The 21,861-nt window shown below is 38.9% G+C and overlaps 1 protein-coding gene across 1 annotated transcript in view; it reads right to left on the reverse strand.

Annotated features, from left to right (window-relative positions):
• Positions 1-1,124: 1,124 nt before the first annotated feature.
• Positions 1,125-21,861, reverse strand: part of LOC128654511 (mesenteric estrogen-dependent adipogenesis protein-like) — a 73,348-nt gene continuing 52,611 nt past the window's right edge. Inside the window, exon 5 of the mRNA XM_053708470.1 lies at positions 1,125-2,428. Within this exon, the coding sequence (XP_053564445.1) occupies positions 2,345-2,428 (84 nt within the window). The 3' untranslated portion in view covers positions 1,125-2,344. The remainder of the gene's footprint in view (positions 2,429-21,861) is intronic.

The raw sequence follows: 21,861 nt of genomic DNA on the forward strand, positions 1-21,861 counted from the left end.
ACAATTCACTGTAAAATGCCAATATAAAGGCTAAGGAGCTATTTGGAAACAATTTAATACACCCCAGCAGGTAAAATAGATCACTGGGAACAAATTAAAGGAAAGTTTTGGATAGACTGTCTCTTTAATAATGTGCTGAATAAGAAGTACTGTACTGAGCGTGCCAGGTGGCAACATAACTAACCATCTATACTGGACTGTGGAACTGCTGCAAAACAAAAGCTTATTTGTATCAAATAACTTAAAAATATTTTTAAAGTTAATGGGGCCGATTTATCAAGCTCTGTATGGAGTTTGATGCCCCTGTATCCGCGCGAGCCTTCAGGCTCGCCGGAAACAGAAGTTATGAAGCAGTGGTCTTAAGACCGCTGCTGCAAAACTTGTCCGCCTGCTCTGAGGCTGCGGACAAAAATCAACCTGATCGAATGCGATTGGGTTGATTGACACCCCCTGCTAGCCGAGAATCTGCAGGGGGTAGCATTGCACCAGCAGTTCACAAGAACTGCTGGTGCAATGATAAATGCCGACAGAGTATGCTGTCGGCATTTATCGATGTGCAGCGGACATGATACGCTACATTGTATCACGTCCTCTCACACTATGATAAATCTACCCCATAGAGTTCGGACTACCATTAGACCAATTCAAAAGCTATCAGCATGCTAACTTTCATGAAAATACATTCAGCCATGTCAGCCGTAGAACTGCCCATAAATTCCAATTATAAGTCAATGAACTTTAGTCTACATTAAATAACTTTAAAAGTTGTATTTTGTAGTCTTTACTAATATTACTAATAACTACAAAAGTTACTAATTTTAGCACAATTACTTGATTTGTTTAAGTTATGCAACTTTGGAAAAAACAGAAACTGTTTAAACTATAGCTGATAGCTCGACAAACCCAGTAGCCTGGGAGCCACTGGCTCCTAGAATTTTAACCCTGGCTCCTAACTTTTGGGGGTTTTATCCATATATCTTTATAGAAATCCCATTCTCTGGCTCCTAAATATTCTTACTGGCTCCTGTTTTTTAAACAGATTTGTCAAGCACTAATATATACACACACACATATACATATATTTATATATTAAATACTGTTGAAAAAAGCAGAGACAATACATATTTTATCACAAGTTTTCTTTATTTCAATATCTCATGAGGTAAAAACGTTGTGAACAACATGTCAGCAATATATTGCAGAGATAGAATTCACAGATTTAGGTTAGAAAAGGATAACAATACTAACAGCCTTTAAGGTGGCAGCTATGCAATTTTTTTCCATTCTTAAAAACATGTTAACCTTATTTTATATAGGGAAATTAAACTGCAATAAGCTGCAAAGTAGTTAAAGACATAGTTAAAGTCAGCTCTACAGCAGCACTACATAGCATGAGTTGAACGCGACCGGTAATTGGCAGCTACACATAAACCACCCCTGTATAACTCACCAGCTGTGCTAAGCTAAAGACTAGTAGTGCTAATATGTATAGCCAGACATTAGTGTAATAAGAAAATGTTCCGAATATTTTGCTATTGCAACGTTATGTCTTTTTACCATTTTTTTAAAAATATATTTATGTTTTTCTTTCTGTAATTCTGTCATACTGATGATTAATTTACAAGAAAAAGCTTAGATGTGCCAGGTGTTTTCTTTACTTTTATGGACTATACAAAAAACATTTTGTACAGGGTCTGCACACATAAAAGGAATAATAGCGATCACTGAAGTATGGAGTTGAATATACATCATAAACATTTTACACAATTGCTTTAGCTGTTGAGTCACAACAAAACTTCTGACATTTGAATTCTTCCCTAATCAGCAAGAATGTGTTTTATCTTTTATCATTATGGAAATGCAATGAACCTCCAAAGGCATCTTAATCTGTTGCTGTACTGCGTTCTTTGGGGCCGAATTATCAAGCTCCGAATGGAGCTTGATGCCCCTGTTTCCGTGCGAGCCTTCAGGCTCACCAAAAACAGCAGTTATGAAGCAGCGGTCTAAAGAGCTGCGGACATCAATCCTCCCGATCCTATACGATCGGGCTGATTGACACCCCCTGCTAGCGGCCGTATACTATCGGTATTTTTCAATGTGCGGTGGAAATGATACTCTACATCGTATCATGTAAGCTCGCACTTACATAAATCGTCCCCATTGTCTCCTATATGTCTGGAGTCATATACAACCCGCCCTCCCCTATTTGATCATTCACCCGTTCATAACATATTATGAGTTGTTTGCATAAACATTGTGCTCAGGTCCTGCTTGTACATGTCAATTGCTTCAGTTCTTTCAGTACAAAGAACTATAAAATTCTCTTTATGTCCCACTTATGGTTTCAACTCGGCTCCGAAACGAAGGCAAGGAAAAGTTCTTCTAGATTATGTTTTTCTTCAATAGTTCTGTTTCTTAAATAAACAATCTAAAAGAAACAGGAAAAACAGCATATTTAATAACATTAAAATTATACTTTACAATATTAAAGGGATATGAAACCCAAATTTTTCTTTCATGATTCTGATAGAGCATGCAATTTTAAGCAACTTTTTAATTTGCTCCTATTATCAATTTTTCTTCATTCTATTGGTATCTTTATTTAAAAAAGGCAGGTGTGTAATCTTAGGAGCCAGCGAATTTAAGGTTCAGCACCCTGGGTAGCACTTGTTCATTGGTGGCTATATTAAGCCACCAATCGGCAAGTGTTACCCAGGTACTGAACCAAAAATGGGCTGGCTCCTAAGTATAAATTCCTGCTTTTCAAATAAAGATACCAAGAGATCAAAGAAAAATTGATAATATGGGTAAATTAGAGAGTTGCTTTATATGAATCAAAACCTTTTAAAATATTTAAGTTTGATTATTTGTATTCATGCAACATACACAATTAATCTAAGATTCCTATATTGTACATTTTAGGATTTGTGCAGATCTACACTATTTATTATAAGCAATTCTTTACTAAAATTATAGGTGCTATGAAGTGATTTTAACGTATTGTTATTGCTTACATTTTTTTTAATATTGGGTATCGAGCACTTCTGTTCTACTGATAAAGCAGCCGTTTTTGACAAGCTGTCATTGGAAGTTAATTTCCTTTATTATTTTTATTTAAAGGGATAAAAAAAGGTTAACATTGAAGTGTGCATGGGCCCTTTTTAATTTTAAATGGACAGACTACTCCAAAAATGTTATTGTTTAAAAAGATAGATAATCCCTGTATTATCCATTCCCCAGTTTTGCATAGCCAACATGGTTATATAAAGATACTTTACCTCTGTGATTACCTTGTTTATAAGCCTCTGCAAACAGCCCCTTATCTCAGGGCTATTTATTTATTATATATTGACTTACATTTTAACCAATTAGTGCTGTGACCTGCACAACTCCACGGGAGTGAGCACAATGTTATCTATATGGCACACATGAATTAGCAGTGGTTTGTTGTGAAAAGCTAATAAAAAAGTATGTGATAAGAGGCTGTCTGTTGTGGCTTAGAAACAGGCAGACATTTAGAGGGTTTTAATGTTATAAAGTATATTAATATAACAATGTTCGTTATGCAAAGCTGGGGAATGGGTAGTAAAGGCGTTATCTATCTTTTTAAACAATAACTGTCCATTTAAATATATATTTTTTTGCAATATATTTCCATTAGCAAAAATGCTTCTAGTAAAGGTTTTTATTGTTTTTCAGTGGCATACACACATATGCTTCGAGTGCTCTGTGCATCAGCATTTCATTTTTTTTTTATTGGTTTACAGGTACAAAGTCTACGAGGCAAGAGCAATACATAACATGCTGCTAGGTAATATCCAATAAATGTCATACACCCCAATATCCACCAATGTACCATATGTAGTCTATTACCAATATATCCACATATATACCCCAATATCCACCAATGTACCATATGTACTCTATTACCAATATATTCACATATATACACCCCAATATCCATCAATGTACCATATGTACTCTATTGCCAATATATCCACATACATACACCCCAATATCCATCAATGTACCATATGTACTCTATTGCCAATATATCCACATATATCCACATATATCCACCAATGTACCATATGTACTCTATTACCTATATATCCACATATCTACACCCCAATATCCACCAATGTGTCATATGTACTCTATTACCAATATATCCACATATTTACTCCCTAATATCCATCAATGTACCAATGTTCTCTGTTTACAATATATCAACTTATATACACCCCAATATCCACAAATGCACAATATGTTCTCTATTACCAATATATCCACATAAATACACACTGATATCCACCAATATACCAATGTTCTCTATTACCAATACAGTATATCCACATAAATACACACTGATATCCACCAATATACCAATGTGCTCTATTACCAATATATCCACATATATACACACTAAAATCCACCAATATACCATTGTACTCTATTACCAATATATCCACATCTACACACCCCAATATATACACCAAACTACCATATATACTCTATTACCAATATACAGTATCTAGATATATACCCCCCCAATTTCCACTAATGTACCATATGTACTCTATTACTAATATATATATATATATATATATATATATATATATATATATACACACCCCAATATCCACCAATATAACAATGTTCTCTACTTCTAATATATCCACATACAGGGAGTGCAGAATTATTAGGCAAATGAGTATTTTGACCACATCATCCTCTTTATGCATGTTGTCTTACTCCAAGCTGTATAGGCTCGAAAGCCTACTACCAATTAAGCATATTAGGTGATGTGCATCTCTGTAATGAGAAGGGGTGTGGTCTAATGACATCAACACCCTATATCAGGTGTGCATAATTATTAGGCAACTTCCTTTCCTTTGGCAAAATGGGTCAAAAGAAGGACTTGACAGGCTCAGAAAAGTCAAAAATAGTGAGATATCTTGCATAGGGATGCAGCACTCTTAAAATTGCAAAGCTTCTGAAGCGTGATCATCGAACAATCAAGCGTTTCATTCAAAATAGTCAACAGGGTCGCAAGAAGCGTGTGGAAAAACCAAGGCGCAAAATAACTGCCCATGAACTGAGAAAAGTCAAGCGTGCAGCTGCCAAGATGCCACTTGCCACCAGTTTGGCCATATTTCAGAGCTGCAACATCACTGGAGTGCCCAAAAGCACAAGGTGTGCAATACTCAGAGACATAGCCAAGGTAAGAAAGGCTGAAAGACGACCACCACTGAACAAGACACACAAGCTGAAACGTCAAGACTGGGCCAAGAAATATCTCAAGACTGATTTTTCTAAGGTTTTATGGACTGATGAAATGAGAGTGAGTCTTGATGGGCCAGATGGATGGGCCCGTGGCTGGATTGGTAAAGGGCAGAGAGCTCCAGTCCGACTCAGACGCCAGCAAGGTGGAGGTGGAGTACTGGCTTGGGCTGGTATCATCAAAGATGAGCTTGTGGGGCCTTTTCGGGTTGAGGATGGAGTCAAGCTCAACTCCCAGTCCTACTGCCAGTTTCTGGAAGACACCTTCTTCAAGCAGTGGTACAGGAAGAAGTCTGCATCCTTCAAGAAAAACATGATTTTCATGCAGGACAATGCTCCATCACACGCGTCCAAGTACTCCACAGCGTGGCTGGCAAGAAAGGGTATAAAAGAAGAAAATCTAATGACATGGCCTCCTTGTTCACCTGATCTGAACCCCATTGAGAACCTGTGGTCCATCATCAAATGTGAGATTTACAAGGAGGGAAAACAGTACACCTCTCTGAACAGTGTCTGGGAGGCAGTGGTTGCTGCTGCATGCAATGTTGATGGTGAACAGATCAAAACACTGACAGAATCCATGGATGGCAGGCTTTTGAGTGTCCTTGCAAAGAAAGGTGGCTATATTGGTCACTGATTTGTTTTTGTTTTGTTTTTGAATGTCAGAAATGTATATTTGTGAATGTTGAGATGTTATATTGGTTTCACTGGTAAAAATAAATAATTGAAATGGGTATATATTTGTTTTTTGTTAAGTTGCCTAATAATTATGCACAGTAATAGTCACCTGCACACACAGATATCCCCCTAAAATAGCTAAAACTAAAAACAAACTAAAAACTACTTCCAAAAATATTCAGCTTTGATATTAATGAGTTTTTTGGGTTCATTGAGAACATGGTTGTTGTTCAATAATAAAATGAATCCTCAAAAATACAACTTGCCTAATAATTCTGCACTCCCTGTATATACACCCAAATATCTACCAATGTACTTTTTATTACCAACATATCCATATATACACTAAATATATATATATGTAGTCTATTACCAATATAGCCACATATAAACACCCAAATAGCTACTGTTCTGTCTATTATATGGTTATTATGTTGATGGCATCTGGTGGGTTTATATTGAAATTACAGTTTAGTTCCTCTCAAGAAGGAATCAGGAAGTGTCCTGCCCTTTGTTAATAAAGTTCTCAATTGTCAATAAAACGTTTTTACTTTCAGTTTCACAGCAGCTTCAAGAAGCATATAAAACCAGCTCTTCATATTTGCCTCTAGATATACATATGCCTGTAAGTTATTTATTGTTTGCTAAGAGTTCATTGTACATTTGAATTGCATTATTATTTTGCTGTAAGGTTTAAATGTGAGCTCCATGAATTGCATTGTTATTTTGCTGTAAGGTTTAAATGTGAGCTCCATGTATCATTGTATGTATTGAAAGCACCACGTGTAAGTAGATATTGTAATTTCTATCTATCTGATTGTATTGCAGTTTTACAACCAAAAAGAATAACTATTCAGAAGTAAAATCAGTTTGGAATAAACACAAAGCTATTTCTGTCTGTTTTGTTAACTAGCTGTCTAGCTATCCGTAGTGAGGATAGTATAGTAAAAAGGCAGGCTATATCAAGGGAAGATACAGAGCTAGCTGCCTTGTAAAGTGAGAAGCAATAACAAGCAAGATACAAAGGTTTTAAAGTAAAAAGCAGTAAATAACAAGCAAACATACAAGACCTGCAATTTAAAGTGAAAGGCAGTAAAAATAATTTGCACAAGAACTGCATTTAAAATATTGTGCTACTTTAACCTGATCACTATGAACCAAGATAAGTGTTGATATGACGCAGCAAACTTTAGAGACCAGATCCTATGCCTCTGGCTCTAAATATTCCATGCGCTCTTGCAGATCATCAGCCAGTTCTGCAGGACTCAGAGCCCGTACTAAAGCGCAAACAGCTCAGGTACAAGTTTCTTATGCTGAAAAAGAAGCAGACATGATAAAGCAGAAAGCAGCACTAGAAGCAGAGGCAGCTAGGCACAAAGTAGATATGGAAGCAGAGACAGCAAGGTGTGAAGCTGAAACAGCGCAATGCAAGGCAGAGTTAGAAGCTAATATGCATGTGCTAAAGATTCAAAGGGCAGCAGTTGCAGCATCTGCAGAAGCAGCAGTCTATGAAGCAGCAGCTGAACTAGAAGATGAACCACTTCAAGATTTTGCAGAAATAACTACCCATGATTCAGTACAAAGGACTCGTGAGTATGTACAGAACCATGCTCTGGACCAAGATAAAACAGAGCATGCTCCTATCCAACCTATGTCCAGCATAATACTACAGTTTCCTGGCTCAACATATTTACAGTCCACTCCAAGTATTCCTGACCTGCACCCTCCTTCCCAGACTGACACTGCAAATGTCTCAACACCAAGGGTGCGCTTTCAAGAAAGCAGAGGCTGCGCTGATCCACAACATCCATCACATTATATGGACTCTCACATATCCCCTCTCAGAAATAGTACATTAGGATCTTCAGAGACTACTGACCTAGCAAAGCACCTGATTCGTCAAGAGTTAGTGAGTACAGGGCTACTAACATTTGATGATCGACCAGAGAACGACTGGGCATCGAAGACATCATTCCAAGGTGTCACCAGAGATCTTAATCTTACAGCCAGAGAAGAACTAGATCTTTTGACTAAGTGGCTTGGACCAGAGTCATCTCAACAGGCTAAGAGAATCAGGTCAGTGCATGTTCATAACCCAATTGATGGAGTTAAAATGGTATGGCAGAGACTAGAAGAATGTTATGGCAGCCCTGAAGCTATTGAGCATGCACTGTTAAAGAAGCTAGAAAACTTCCCCAAAATCTCAAACAAAGACAACATAAAGTTAAGAGAACTCGGTGACATGTTGTTGGAGGTGAATGCAGCTAAGACAGGAGGCTATTTGCCAGGACTGGCATACCTAGACACAGCTTGTGGCATCAAACCAATTATTGAAAAACTGCCATATAGCCTGCAAGAAAAATTGATTTTTTCAAGGTTCCAAGTATAAAGAAGACCATCATGTCTCCTTTCCACCATTCAGTTTCTTCACCAGATTTATTGTCAACCAAGCAAAGACCAGAAATGATCCAAGCTTCATATTCTCAACGTGCAGCAACCAAGTTCCAGTAAATAAAGAGAAGACAGGAACAAGGTACAGTAACAGACCAACAGTGTCAGTAAGAAAGACAGAAGTGTCAGCTACTAATGCAACTCCACAAGTGAACAGCCCTGCATGGAAATCCATGGAATCAGACAGTCCATGTCCAATTCATAATAAACCACACCCACTGTCAAAGTGTCGTGGGTTCAGAAGCAAGCACATTGATGAATGTAAAGCTTACCTGAAGGAGAATTCTATCTGCTTTAGATGTTGTGCATCCCCCAGACCCATCGTCAAAGACTGCAAAAATAACATTAGATGCAGAGAATGCAACAGTGACCAGCATACTTCAGCGTTGCATCCAGGTCCAGCTCCCTGGGTAGTAGAGACTCCTTTACCTAAGAGAGAGCAAGGCAGGGAGCAAGAGGAAGATACTCCACCCACTGTCGTATCCAAGTGTACTGAGGTATGCGGGAAAGGGACAAGGCCCAGATCATGTTCCAAGATTTGTTTAGTGACTGTATATCCCTCTAATAAACCTGACTGTTCTGTAAAGATGTATGCAGTGTTAGACGATCAAAGTAACCGTTCTTTAGCCAAATCAGAGTTTTTTTATGTGTTTAACATTAGTGGTGAAATATTTTCCTACACTCTAAGAACATGCTCAGGCATTACAGAGAAAACAGGGCATAGGGTATCCAACTTCACTGTTCAGTCTATTGATGGGAAAACACACATGAAACTCCCCACACTCATTGAATGTGACATGATACCTGATGACAAGTCAGAAATTCCAACACCTGAGATTACACAGCATTTCCCCCATCTGAAATCCTTAACAGACAAGATCCCAGCACTTGACCCTAACGCACAAATACTTCTTTTGTTAGGAAGAGACATTCTGAAGGTGCACAAAGTACGCGAGCAGCTTAATGGGCCTCACAATAGTCCTTATGCACAACATTTAGATTTAGGTTGGGTCATAGTTGGGGAAGTATGCTTAGGAGGAGCGCCTAGACCAGCAGATGTGAACTCTTTCAAGACAAATGTGCTGCCTAGTGGACACACTTCCCTGTTCAGCCCATGCACTAGCTATATACAGGTATAAAGAGACTTTTAATGCTTATAAACAACAGCCATAGACCCCCTCATTGTGTTATTTAGGAACTGCAACTCACAATGTGGACAGTTTAGATGATAATGTGTTTGTTACTACTCCAAACGATGACAGACCTGCTATGTCTATTCAAGATGGTATGTTCCTTGATGTAGTTGAAAAAGAGATGTTTATTGATGAAGCAAATTACTGGATAGCACCCCTACCATTTCACTCACCTCGTCTTAGACTACCAAACAACATAGAGCAAGCCCAGAAAAGACTTCTTGCCCTACAGTGTTCCTTTGTGAAAAAACCTGAAATGAAGGAACATTTTGTTAACTTTATGAAAAAGATCTTTGACCATAACCAAGCAGAACCTGCCCCACCATTGGAACCAGGTGAGGGGTGTTGGTACCTACCAATCTTTGGTGTCTATCACCCTCAGAAGCCAGGACAGATCAGAGTAGTTTTTGACTCAAGTGCTCAGTTTGAAGGCATCTCACTGAATGACACACTCCTCACTACTAGGTGTCCTTTTAAGTTTCCGCAAAGAGCAGGTTGCAATTACCACTGATGTACAACAAATGTTTTACTGTTTCATGGTTAGAGAAGATCACCGTAACTATTTGAGATTTCTTTGGTTTCGTGACAATGACCTTACCAAAATAATTACAGAGTTCAGGATGAAGGTACATGTCTTTGGAAACAGCCCTTCTCCAGCCATAGCCATTTATGGTCTAAGACAAATAGCAAAGCAAGGAAAGAGTGAGTATGGTGAAGATGTAGAACAGTTTATCTTGAGGAATTTCTATGTAGATGATGGACTCGCATCTGTGCCTACTGAAGCTGAAGCAGTCAGTCTCCTGCAGAGGGCTAAGGACATGCTACACAGGATCAAATCTCAAGCTACACAAAGTGGCATCCAACAGAAGTCCAGTAATGATAGTATTTCCCACAGATGACAGAGCTAAAGATCTAAAGGACCTTGTTTTAGGTGTCGATCCTCTACCCCTCCAAAGGAGCTTGGGAGTAAGTTGGAACTTACAGACCGAGAGTTTCACTTTTCAAGTGTCTAACAAGTTAAAACCTTTCACACAGAGAGGTATCCTGGCTACAGTAAACAGTCTTTATGACCCACTTGGGTTTGCATCTCCAATCACTATGCAAGGTAAATCTTTAGTCAGAGAACTCTCAACAGACCAATGTGACTGGGATTCCCCACTCTTACCAGATAGAGAAGCTCAATGGAGAGCATGGACAGAAGACTTGATCCATCTTGAAAATCTCAGTATTCCCAGACCCTATGTGCCGGTGTCACTATCGTCCATAGTGAGAAAGGAGGTATGTGTTTTTTCTGATGCTTCTACTGTAGCGATAGCAGCTGTGGCATATCTCAGAGTCATAGACAGTAGTGGTCAATGTCATTTAGGCTTTATTATGGGCAAATCTAAACTAGCTCCAAGACCAGCCCATACAGTGTCACGTCTAGAATTATGTGCTGCTGTTTTGTCAGTTGAGCTAGCTGAATTTATAAATTAAGAAATGGACATTGAACTTTATGCAGTTAAATATTACACTGATAGCAAAATTGTGTTAGGTTCTATTCACAATACTTGTAGGAGATTTCATGTATATGTCTCAAACAGAATAATTTGTATTCGAAAATCTACTAATCAAGATCAGTGGCATTTTATTAACACCAGTCAGAATCCAGCAGATCATGGTACAAGACCAATTCAGGCAGCTCACCTAAAACATACCAACTGGTTCTCAGGCCCAGATTTCTTACATCAGGTAGATACAAGTGATCAATCTGAAGCTAAAGTATTTGACCTCATTGAACCAGATTATGACAGTGAGATCAGACCTGAGCTTTAATAAGTGAAGTGTATGAACGCCAGTTAGACTCACATAGATTTCTCAGATTCTTAAAGTGGAAGTCCCTTGTGAGAGGTATAGCAACACTCATTCACATTGCCAAGTCATTTTCTAGCAGCACTCAAAAGGAGTCATGTACAGGCTGGCATTGCTGCAAAGGGTTATGCCATTCATTAGATTTCTTGCAAGCTGAAACAGTGATTATCAAATGTATCCAACAAGAGGTGTTTTCGGTAGAGAAAAGGTCTTTATTAAAAGAAAAAAATATCCCTGATCAAAGCCCAATCAAATATTTGAATCCTATAATTGACAAAGACGGATTGATTAGAGTAGGAGGGCGTTTGCTTAATGCAGACATGACGGAAAATGAGAAACATCCTCTTATAATTCCTGCCAACCATCACATAGCTACACTCTTAGTTAAACATTATCATGAAAAGGTAGCACATCAAGGTCGTCATTTCACTGAAGGTGCTCTATGTTCAGCTGGCTTGTGGATCATTAGAGCTAAAAAACTAATTTCCAGTGTTGTTCACAAGTGTGTCACCTGTAAGAAGCTGAGAGGAAGGCTGCAGGAACAGAAAATGTCAGATCTTCCAACAGACAGACTTACTGTAGCTCCTCCATTCTCACATGTAGGGCTTGATGTTTTTGGTCCTTGGAATGTAGTATCTCGCTATACTAGAGGACACTCTGCAGAGAGTAAGAGATGGGCTGTGATGTTCACTTGTTTAAGCACTAGAGCAGTTCATTTGGAGCTGATTGAATCTATGTCATCTTCAAGCTTCATTAATGCTCTGAGAAGATTTCTTTCCCTTCATGGACCAGTTAAGCAATTCCGATCTGACAAAGGGACAAACTTTGTAGGAGCCTGTAAGGAACTACAAATTAACCCAGATGATCCTGAGATTCAAAACTACCTACTGGATCAGGGATGCACCTGGACTTTCAATGCCCCCCACTCATCTCATATGGGAGGAGTGTGGGAGAGAATGATTGGTGTGGCTAGACGTATTCTAGACTCAATGTTGATGCAAAGCAAAAACACTTGACTGTCCCATGAAGTGCTTACTACATTGATGGCTGAAGTTAAAACTATAATAAATGCTAGACCATTGGTTTCTATAACAGACCCTGAGAGACCCTAAATTCTTACACCAGCAATGCTCTTGACTCAAAAGGCTTTTGCAATATCAGCTCCAAAAGAACTTTACAAGTGCCAGTGGAAGCAAGTTCAGAATCTTGCTGATACCTTTTGGAAACATTGGAGGCAAGTGTACCTGTCATCACTCCAAACAAGAAGAAAGTGGATAGAGGAGAAACCAAATGTTCAAAAAGGAGATCTCGTATTGTTGAAAGACTCCCAAGTAAAGCACAATGAATGGCCAATGGGTCTTATTGTAAAAACCATTCTTAGTGGTGACGGTAAAATTCGCAAAGTAGAAGTCAAAATCATTAAGCAAGGGACTGCTAAAGTATATTTCAGACCTGTGTCAGATTTGATTGTTCTTTTTCAAAGTAAAGAGTTAGCTGGTTGAATTTAATAATAATTTATAGATCATGTAATAGTGGTATATGTTTATACCAGGCGGGGAGTGTTCTGTCTATTATATGGTTATTATGTTGATGACATCTGGTGGGTTTATATTGTAATTACAGTTTAGTTCCTCTCAAGAATGAATCAGGAAGTGTCCTGTCTTTTGTTAATAAAGTTCTCAATTGTCAATAAAAAGTTTTTACTTTCAGTTTCACAGCAGCCATCTTAGCTTCAAGAAGCATATAAAACTAGCTCTTCATATTTGCCTCTAGATATACATATGCCTGTAAGTTATTTATTGTTTGCTAAGAGTTCATTGTACATTTGAATTGCATTGTTATTTTGCTGTAAGGTTTAAATGTGAGCTCCATGAATTGCATTGTTATTTTGCTGTACGGTTTAAATGTGAGCTCCATGTATCATTGTATGTATTGAAAGCACCACGTGTAAGTACATATTGTAATTTCTATTTATCTGATTGTATTGCAGTTTTACAACCAAAAAGAATAACTATTCAGAAGTAAAATCAGTTTGGAATAAACACAAAGCTATTTCTGTCTGTTTTGTTAACTAGCTGTCTAGCTATCAGTAGTGAGGACAGTATATCTACCAATGTGCTCAATTACCAATATATCCACATATATACACCCCAATATCTACCAATGTACCATATGTAGTTTATTACCAATCAGGGGCGGACTAAGAACAACCAGGGCCCCCGGGCAAAAGTGTGGCAGGGCCCCCAACCCCCTCTTTGCTCCACTTACCTCCTCTGCCCCTCCTCCACCCCATTGCCTCTCCAATCTCCTGTGCCCCTCCCACCTCCCTTGCCCCTCCCACTTTATATGCCCCTCCCCTTGTTTTTAATTGCCATATAAAGAGACAATTTTTTTTCTTAAATATTTTTAATAAGAACTAAATATTGTAAATTAGCAAGTGCTTATGCCAACAACAAAAAATCACCATGCCTATATGCACTACAGTATGGAGCAGAAAGTAATAAGGGGCAAACAAGGGGGTAAAATCATTTGTTACTGGCAGCTAAAGAGGTAAAATCATTTGTATTTGTATATTTCCTTTCAATAAGAGATGCATGATCCTATAAGTAGGTGTCTATACTAAATAAAGATAAAACTATCTCCATTTAACTGAAACCAGGGCAGGTTTAAAGAAATTAATTTTAAAGGTAAAGTCAAAATTAAACTTTAAAGGAACATAAACCCCCCCCCCCAAAAAAAAAAAAAAAAATTCATGATTTAGATAGAGCATACAATTTTAAACAACTTTCCAGTTTACACTTATTATCAAATTTGGTTCATTCTCTTGGTACCATTTGTTGAAGGAGCAGCAATGCACTACTGGTTTCTAACTGAACATATGGAGCCAATGACAATCGATGTTCTCTCTGTCACACACACAGCCCCCCTAAAACTATAGGTGCTATGAAGTGATTTTAAAGTATTGTTATTGCTTACATTTTTTTTAATATTGGGTATCGAGCACTTCTGTTCTACTGATAAAGCAGCCATTTTTGACAAGCTGTCATTGGAATGACATGAATGCAAACGGATGAGGGCCTGTTTAATACCCACCTTCCTCCATTTATATTGCTCTTGGGGGTGATGGCCATGCATTTACTTATGCAAAGCAGTCAAACAGTTTGACTTAAAGGGACATGAAACCCAATTTTTTTCTTTCATGATTCAGATAGATGATGCAATTTTAAACAACTTTTCAATTTACATCTATTATTTAATTTGCTTCCTTCTCTTGTTATCCTTTGCTGAAAGATTTATCTAGGCAAGCTCAGGAGCAGCAAAGAACCTAGGTTCCCGCTGCTGATTGGTGGATGCATATATATATATATATATATATATATATATATATATATATATATATATATATATATATATATATATATATACAGATTGTCATTGGCTCACCCATATGTTTAGTTAGAAACGAGTAGTGCATTGCTGCTCCTTCAACAAATGATACAAAGAGAATGAAACAAATTAGATAATAGAAATAAATTAGTAAGTTGTTTAAAATGGTATTCTCTATCTAAATCATGAAAGAAAATGTTTAGGTTTCATGTCCCTTTAAGCTCTTATAATTATTACCATTTGACTGGTTAGTATGAGTCAGGTGAGGCATTTGAGTGAAGTTCAAATTAATAGATTAGTCAGTGTAAGTAATTAGTAAAATACTGCAATCTGCTTGCTTGAACCTCTAAAATATATATATGTGTATATAAGGAACTGGCGAGGGGGGTGTATTTGTGACAGAGGGAACCTCTGTAATATATATCTGTATATAAGGATCTGGGGAGGGGGCTGTGTGTGTTGCAAAGGGGACCTCTATAATATATGTATTGTGCTATCTGGTAATATACATACCACACAATGGTTCTCAAACGAACCACGTCCATCCTGTAACTACTGATATGTAAAACATCCCACTTCCTAATAATGAGTAGTCATTAAGCAATAAACAAACCACACACCACTGATATTAAAAATGATTAAAACTCCACCTGTAATGATTCTGCTCACACGTATGTAAATTTTTTACACCATTAATAGTAATACATCTTGGACTTCCAACAGCCAGAGATTAATAAAAGTACGATGATTTGCAGATAGTTGAGTGCTGCATTTGGCTTCTGACTTACCTGAAGACATCCTGGGGCCAGCAGTACTAATCCAGTGGTCGGGGCTGACAGGACGACTCCCCACCTGCCACTAGCACCTATAACAAAGCCACAGCCGTTAAATGGAGAAAGGCAGACCGGGACAGACCGCCGCAGCTCACCTTTCGTTAGCAGTATGGCAATGGCACACATCTCCAGTTGCAGCCAGATAGCTAGGCTGGGTTGGCGATCCATTTAAACACCCTGCTCTCCCGGGTCAGAGCTGTTTGTGTTCAGGGGTCAGGGATGTGCACGGGAAGTGTTACAACCCGGCGCGTTTGTCATGCAGATCTCCGCCCCCGAGGATAACAACTATACTCTTAATGTGCCCAAGCAAAGTATTGGGAGAACCTGCAAAGGCGTGAACACTGACGGCTACATTGAGGATAAAAATGCTGTCCCTAGCTCATACTCCACCTCCTTACAATTGCTATTGGCGGAAAACGTCACAAGCTTCGCCCCAAAGCACTAGAACCGCAGACTTATTGTACTGTAAACTGTCAGTCATATAACTTTTGTAGTTCTAGTGGCAGAGGGCGGTAGAAAATATTTAAAAGAATTTGGTTACTTATACACCGCACTGGCCGCACATGTGAGGCCACCCCCGCTCACAAAAAAAAAAATCAAGGCAATAAAATAAAAAAACGTAATACATTTTTTTAATAGAAAAAAAAATGCAGCTTCAGTATGATGCATAGGGCCCCTTTAAGAAGCCAGGTCTTGTCAGTCCGCCCCTGATATATCCACATGTATACACCCCAGATTCCACCAATGTATTCTATTACCAATATATCCACATATATACACCCCAATATCCACCAACATAACAATGTTCTCTATTACCATTAAATACACATATATCCACCCCAATATCCACCAATATAACAATGTGCTCTATTACCAATATATCAACATATATACACCCGAATATTGATCAATATACCAATGTACTCTATTACCACTCTATCCACATATATACACCCCAATGTCCACCAATGTACCAATGTACTCTATTACCAATATATCCACATATATACACCCGATATCCACCAATTTACCAGTATACTCTATTACCAACATTTCCACATATATACACCCCAATATCTACTAATGTACCATATATACTCTATTACCAATATATCCACATATATCCACCCCGATATCCACCAATGTACCAATGTACTCTATTACTAATATATCCACATATATACACCCCAATATCCACCAATGTACCATATATACTCTATTACCAATATATCCACATATATCCACCCCATATCTACTAATGTACCATATGTTGTTTATTACCAATATATCTACATATATACACCCAAATATCCACCAATGTACCATATATACTCTATTACCAATATATCCACTTATATCCACCCCAATATCTACTAATGTACCATATCTTGTCTATTACCAAAATATCCACATATATCCACCCCAATATCTACTAATGTACCAATGTTCTCTATTACCAATATATCCACATATATACACCCCAATATCCACCAATATACCAATGTTCTCTATGTTCCCAATGAGGTGACGTTTCTACCTCTAAGCCAATAGCTAGCCCTGCTAGGCCGGAGGCCCTCAGCTCTGCATACATTTTGATGGCAGATAATGACCTAAATGTACATAAAGTCTCCTCTGTAACATTTTTATTTAGCATATTTAAATCTTCAGACTGATTTTACCAAGATGAGCAAATCACATACATCACTAATATAAGCACCCAATGTGAATACAACAAACTGGAATACATGAATAAATGGAAGGGAGAATAGTGTACATGGTGACAGCTCTCCCGAATAAGGAGAATCATGCAGAATGCAGGGCAGATGGGAGCTCTGATAAAATAAGTAATCTGGAACCACTTTCCATATATTGTACAACCACATTCAGAAGGAACTGCGATATATTGTGTATGAGTTCCAAATAAACAAGCAGATTCTAGAATTCCCAATCATTTTATCCCACAGAAAACTGAGGTCTGATAAACCAAATTCAAATGAACTGACTTCTTTATCAAAGCCGACCCCCAGCATCAATGTGTCTCTTTACTGTACTAATATATCCTACTACACATCACATTTGCCAAATGTCACATTTTTCTAGCCAAAGCCCCAGTTTTTGTCCTCCTATCCCATGATACAGTTTGTTGCTACAGTTTGCAGAGTCTGTTCCATGTTGATAAACCTGCCTTGAATTGTAAGCTTGGCTGTTGGAATCAGACATGAAGATTTATTTGCACATGGTGGCATTTAAAGGGACAGTAAAAACCATGGAATTTCAAGACATTTCTGTTCTGATGCTATAGAATAACTTTAGGATGACCATATTGCCGCTTTAAAAAGGGACACATGAAAAATACATATGTCAGGGTTCTTATATAACACATTTTTTTAAACAGCCCTGACATGTATTTTTCATATGTGTCCCTTTTTAAAGCGGTGATATGGTCACCCTACTTATCAGTCAAGTCTTAAAGGGACAGGAGGAGAACAAAATTCCTGGGATCAGGGCTGGGTGCAACCGGTTAGCGGCAGGAGCGGGCTCACTATAACTGAAGAGGTGAGTACATAATCAAGTGCATATTGCTTTTGTGCCTTGGTTTATAATGTATTATATAGAGAACAAAATAATATTATATACTACTGCATACTATGGAGCATATTTATTATCAAGCTCCTTCAGGGTCGCCGGAAACAGAAGTTCTGAAGATGTTATGAAGCAGCAGTCTAAAGTACGCTGCTCCATAATTTGTCTGCCTGCTCTGAGGCAGCGGACAGAAATCAACCCGATCGAATACGATCGGGTTGATTGACACCCCCTGCTAGCGGCCGATTGGCCGCGAATCTGCAGGGAGCGGCATTGCACCAGCAGTTCACAAGAACTGCTGGTGCAATGATAAATGCTGACAGCGTATGCTGTCAGCATTTATCGATGTGCCGCGATGTGCCGCTCGCATATTGGTAAATATACCCCTATATATTTATTATTGAAAAGGTATTGCTGCATACATTAATTGTGCGAATGTGATTCAGGGATCAGGGGGCGGCTAACATAAAGCTGTTGCCCAGCCCTTTTATCTGAGCGTTACAGGATTGTTGAGGACAGCATTTGCTACATAATTCTAAAAGGTAAAAAAATTTACTTTTACAAATACTATTTTTAGGGGTATTACTCTATTTAAAGTTTTAGTACTGCACTGCTGCTGCTAGGTTACCAACCTATTATGAGTGAACTGGTCCTTTAATGTTTTAAAAATAAATTAACCTTTTTTCTGCAATCATTTTGCAATAGCAAACTCCACCATTTGTCTTATTTGGAGGAGCCAATCTAGGGTTTAGTCAGCAGACAACAACGCTAGTAACTGTTGTATAGTTAGTATAAAATGCATTTATTTACAGTTGTTATCAATTAAAGCCATAAAGGGACATATATGTAGCAGAGTTTGCCTTGAAATGACAAATACATGAGTATTAGAAATTGCTAAAGTTTCAGAGCCAAAGTACATGAAAAGGGGGGTGGAAATAATTAAAATATTTTGCATTGCAAAGTAGCTTCATTATTTACAAATAAACATTTTATATAAACATTTCAAGGTGTTCACTGTCCTTTTAAGATGTATTCTATCTCTTCTGAGCATGGGCAATAACCTTACTTCCTGTTTCTCTATAAGTCACTGCTTAGTGATTTCTTTATTAAAACTAAATAGGCTGTTTTATATCCCTTTAAGAAAAATTGAATAAACGCTCCTTAAATTTGATTAATTACATTTTTCTTTTTTCTTTTCTTTTTTTTTTGAGTACAGTGACGTTTTACCTAGAGAGGCTAAGTTCTTGCCACAGGGGAGAAAACAAAGTAGATATTCCTGTTCTTCCATTATCTGTCATGCCTTTGTTATTGTTCATTTTTGCCATATGCATAGCATTATTGACAAAAAGAACTGAAAATGATCAGATGCAATTTAGTAGATCTGACGTATTCCCATGTCAAGCACTGTACGTTTATTATTCTAACATGCATGTTGTTTCATGGTAGTGAATATGTCAAACTGACAAACCAGTTTACTTTTTTTAACTCTAAGTTTATTGACGTACAATAAAGAGATTGTATTAAAAATCACTCCCTGTCTTTCTTTAGAAATTAATTTAAAGGCAATGCTGTAGTATGAACAATTATATTTAAAGGGCCACAATAGTCAAAAAATGACTGTGACAGACCCCTCTGTCAACCTCCCTACGGATTATGGATTCAGGCATTATGTTAAGTCACCCTGTGCCCATTATAGGTACAGGGTGCAAATCCAACAGTACTGGAGGGGTTAACTTCAGTTTTGAGTAACTGTTAGTTTTGAGTAACTGTATTGTCTAAGACAGTTGTGAGCAGTTGTTGTTGTTGCACCAGTTTTAAGCAGTGGCTAGAAGCAAAATAAATAGCTGATTTAGACTTAAACTTGGACTGAATTATTTAGACAACATTTTTAAGATGAGGATGTCTCTGCCTAACTAAAAGATATTGCGGAGCCTACTGCCTCTCCGCTACAATTGGTGGCAAGCAAATACACATCCGGACCTAATGGGAATACAGTATGAAAGGCTGAAAAGAGCCACCCTTAAAGACCTGCTAGAACAACTGTACAGTGAGTTGTTATACTGTTAAGTCTGGGAAAAGTAAAGTAGAAGGGAAAGTGTTGCTTCAAGGAATAATTGTGAGTTACTGCACACACAGCAATAATCAGACTGAGCAGACAGACAGACAGAGAACACAGCTTGCTTGTTACAGGACTTAAAAAAGCGACTTCTTGAAGAGGGAGATTATTACAATACTGACCGAGATGGACGGAGTACCAGGGCCTGAAGGAACCAATGAGCCCAGCATATCAGACAGAACTCCTGAAGAAGCAAGCTTTGACCGGGCGGTTAAAATAAGACCGGACATTATGGCCCCAACCCGACTGCTGAAATTATCGACCGGGTCATAGCAGCTGTGGATGCCAACCTACTTCGCCAAAGCAGCGCTGCAGCAGCCCAAGTCACAGCAACCCCAGTGGAAAAGAGAAAGGTACATTTTGCAGCTTTTAAAAACTTCATTGAAACAGAAGGAGAGATTGATAGGTACCTTGCGGATTTTGAGAGACAATGTGCACTACATAAGTTACCCGCAGAGGACTGGGTCACGATATTATCCAGAAAATTATCCGGCCGGGCCAGCGAGGCTTTTCGGGCCATTCCAGATGAGGAAGTCAGGGATTATAATGTTGTAAAAGAGACTCTGCTCTCCAGGTATGCGATTACACCGGAGGCATACAGGAGGCAGTTCAGAGACACTGTTAAACTAGCTGGAGATTCCTACGTCGAGTGGGCATATAAGGTGCACCGCACAGCAGCTCACTGGATAGCGGGGTGCCAAGCCGTATCTGGGGAAGAGGTGCTGCAGCTATTCCTGTTGGAACATTGCTTCCACAAGTTATCCGCATGAAGCTGCTCGCCTGGCAGATGAGTATACGGATGCCCGCAAACTGGACACTGCTACCACTAAGATCCCTGCCAGAGTGGAGTACAGACCCACAGACACCCCAACAGTTACCAACCCCCGGCGCACCGCTCTACCACACCGCCTTCAGCCACGAACTATCCTCAGACAGCCCGGTTCAACTCACGGGATTACTCACAGCCTATTCGGTGCTTTGGATGTAAGCGACTAGGGCACAAAAGACCAGAGTGTCCCCTAAACACAGCAAACCAAGCACAGTCCTGGAGGAGACCCTCCGGCGGAAACCCACATAACCCTCAGCCTACTGCCCACTGAATAGAGGAGGAAGAATGCTGGGGCATCCTACATGAAGCAGACCCCGTGCAAGCTGCCCACCGGGATAACCGGCAACAGCACCGGCAACTGGTTGAAGTGAATGGGAAGGAGGTCAGTGGTCTACGGCATACTGGTGCTACCATGACCTTGCTCCAAAAGAACTTGGTGTCTGAGAACCAGCACACCGGAGACACTGTGGCTGTGAGGGTAGCAGGGGGCGCTGTGTTCCGCCTACCTGTTGCCCGGGTACATTTGGATTGGGGAGTGGGCTCTAGACATGTGAATGTGGGGGTCATGAAGGACTTACCAGCTGATGTTCTCCTTGGAAATGACTTGGCCCCCCTTGTTTCTGCCTACGCTTCCATGGGTCCCACCAATGTTAACCC

Source organism: Bombina bombina, chromosome 3 (genome assembly GCF_027579735.1).
Source record: "Bombina bombina isolate aBomBom1 chromosome 3, aBomBom1.pri, whole genome shotgun sequence".
In the NCBI taxonomy this organism is placed as follows: Eukaryota; Metazoa; Chordata; class Amphibia; order Anura; family Bombinatoridae; genus Bombina; species Bombina bombina.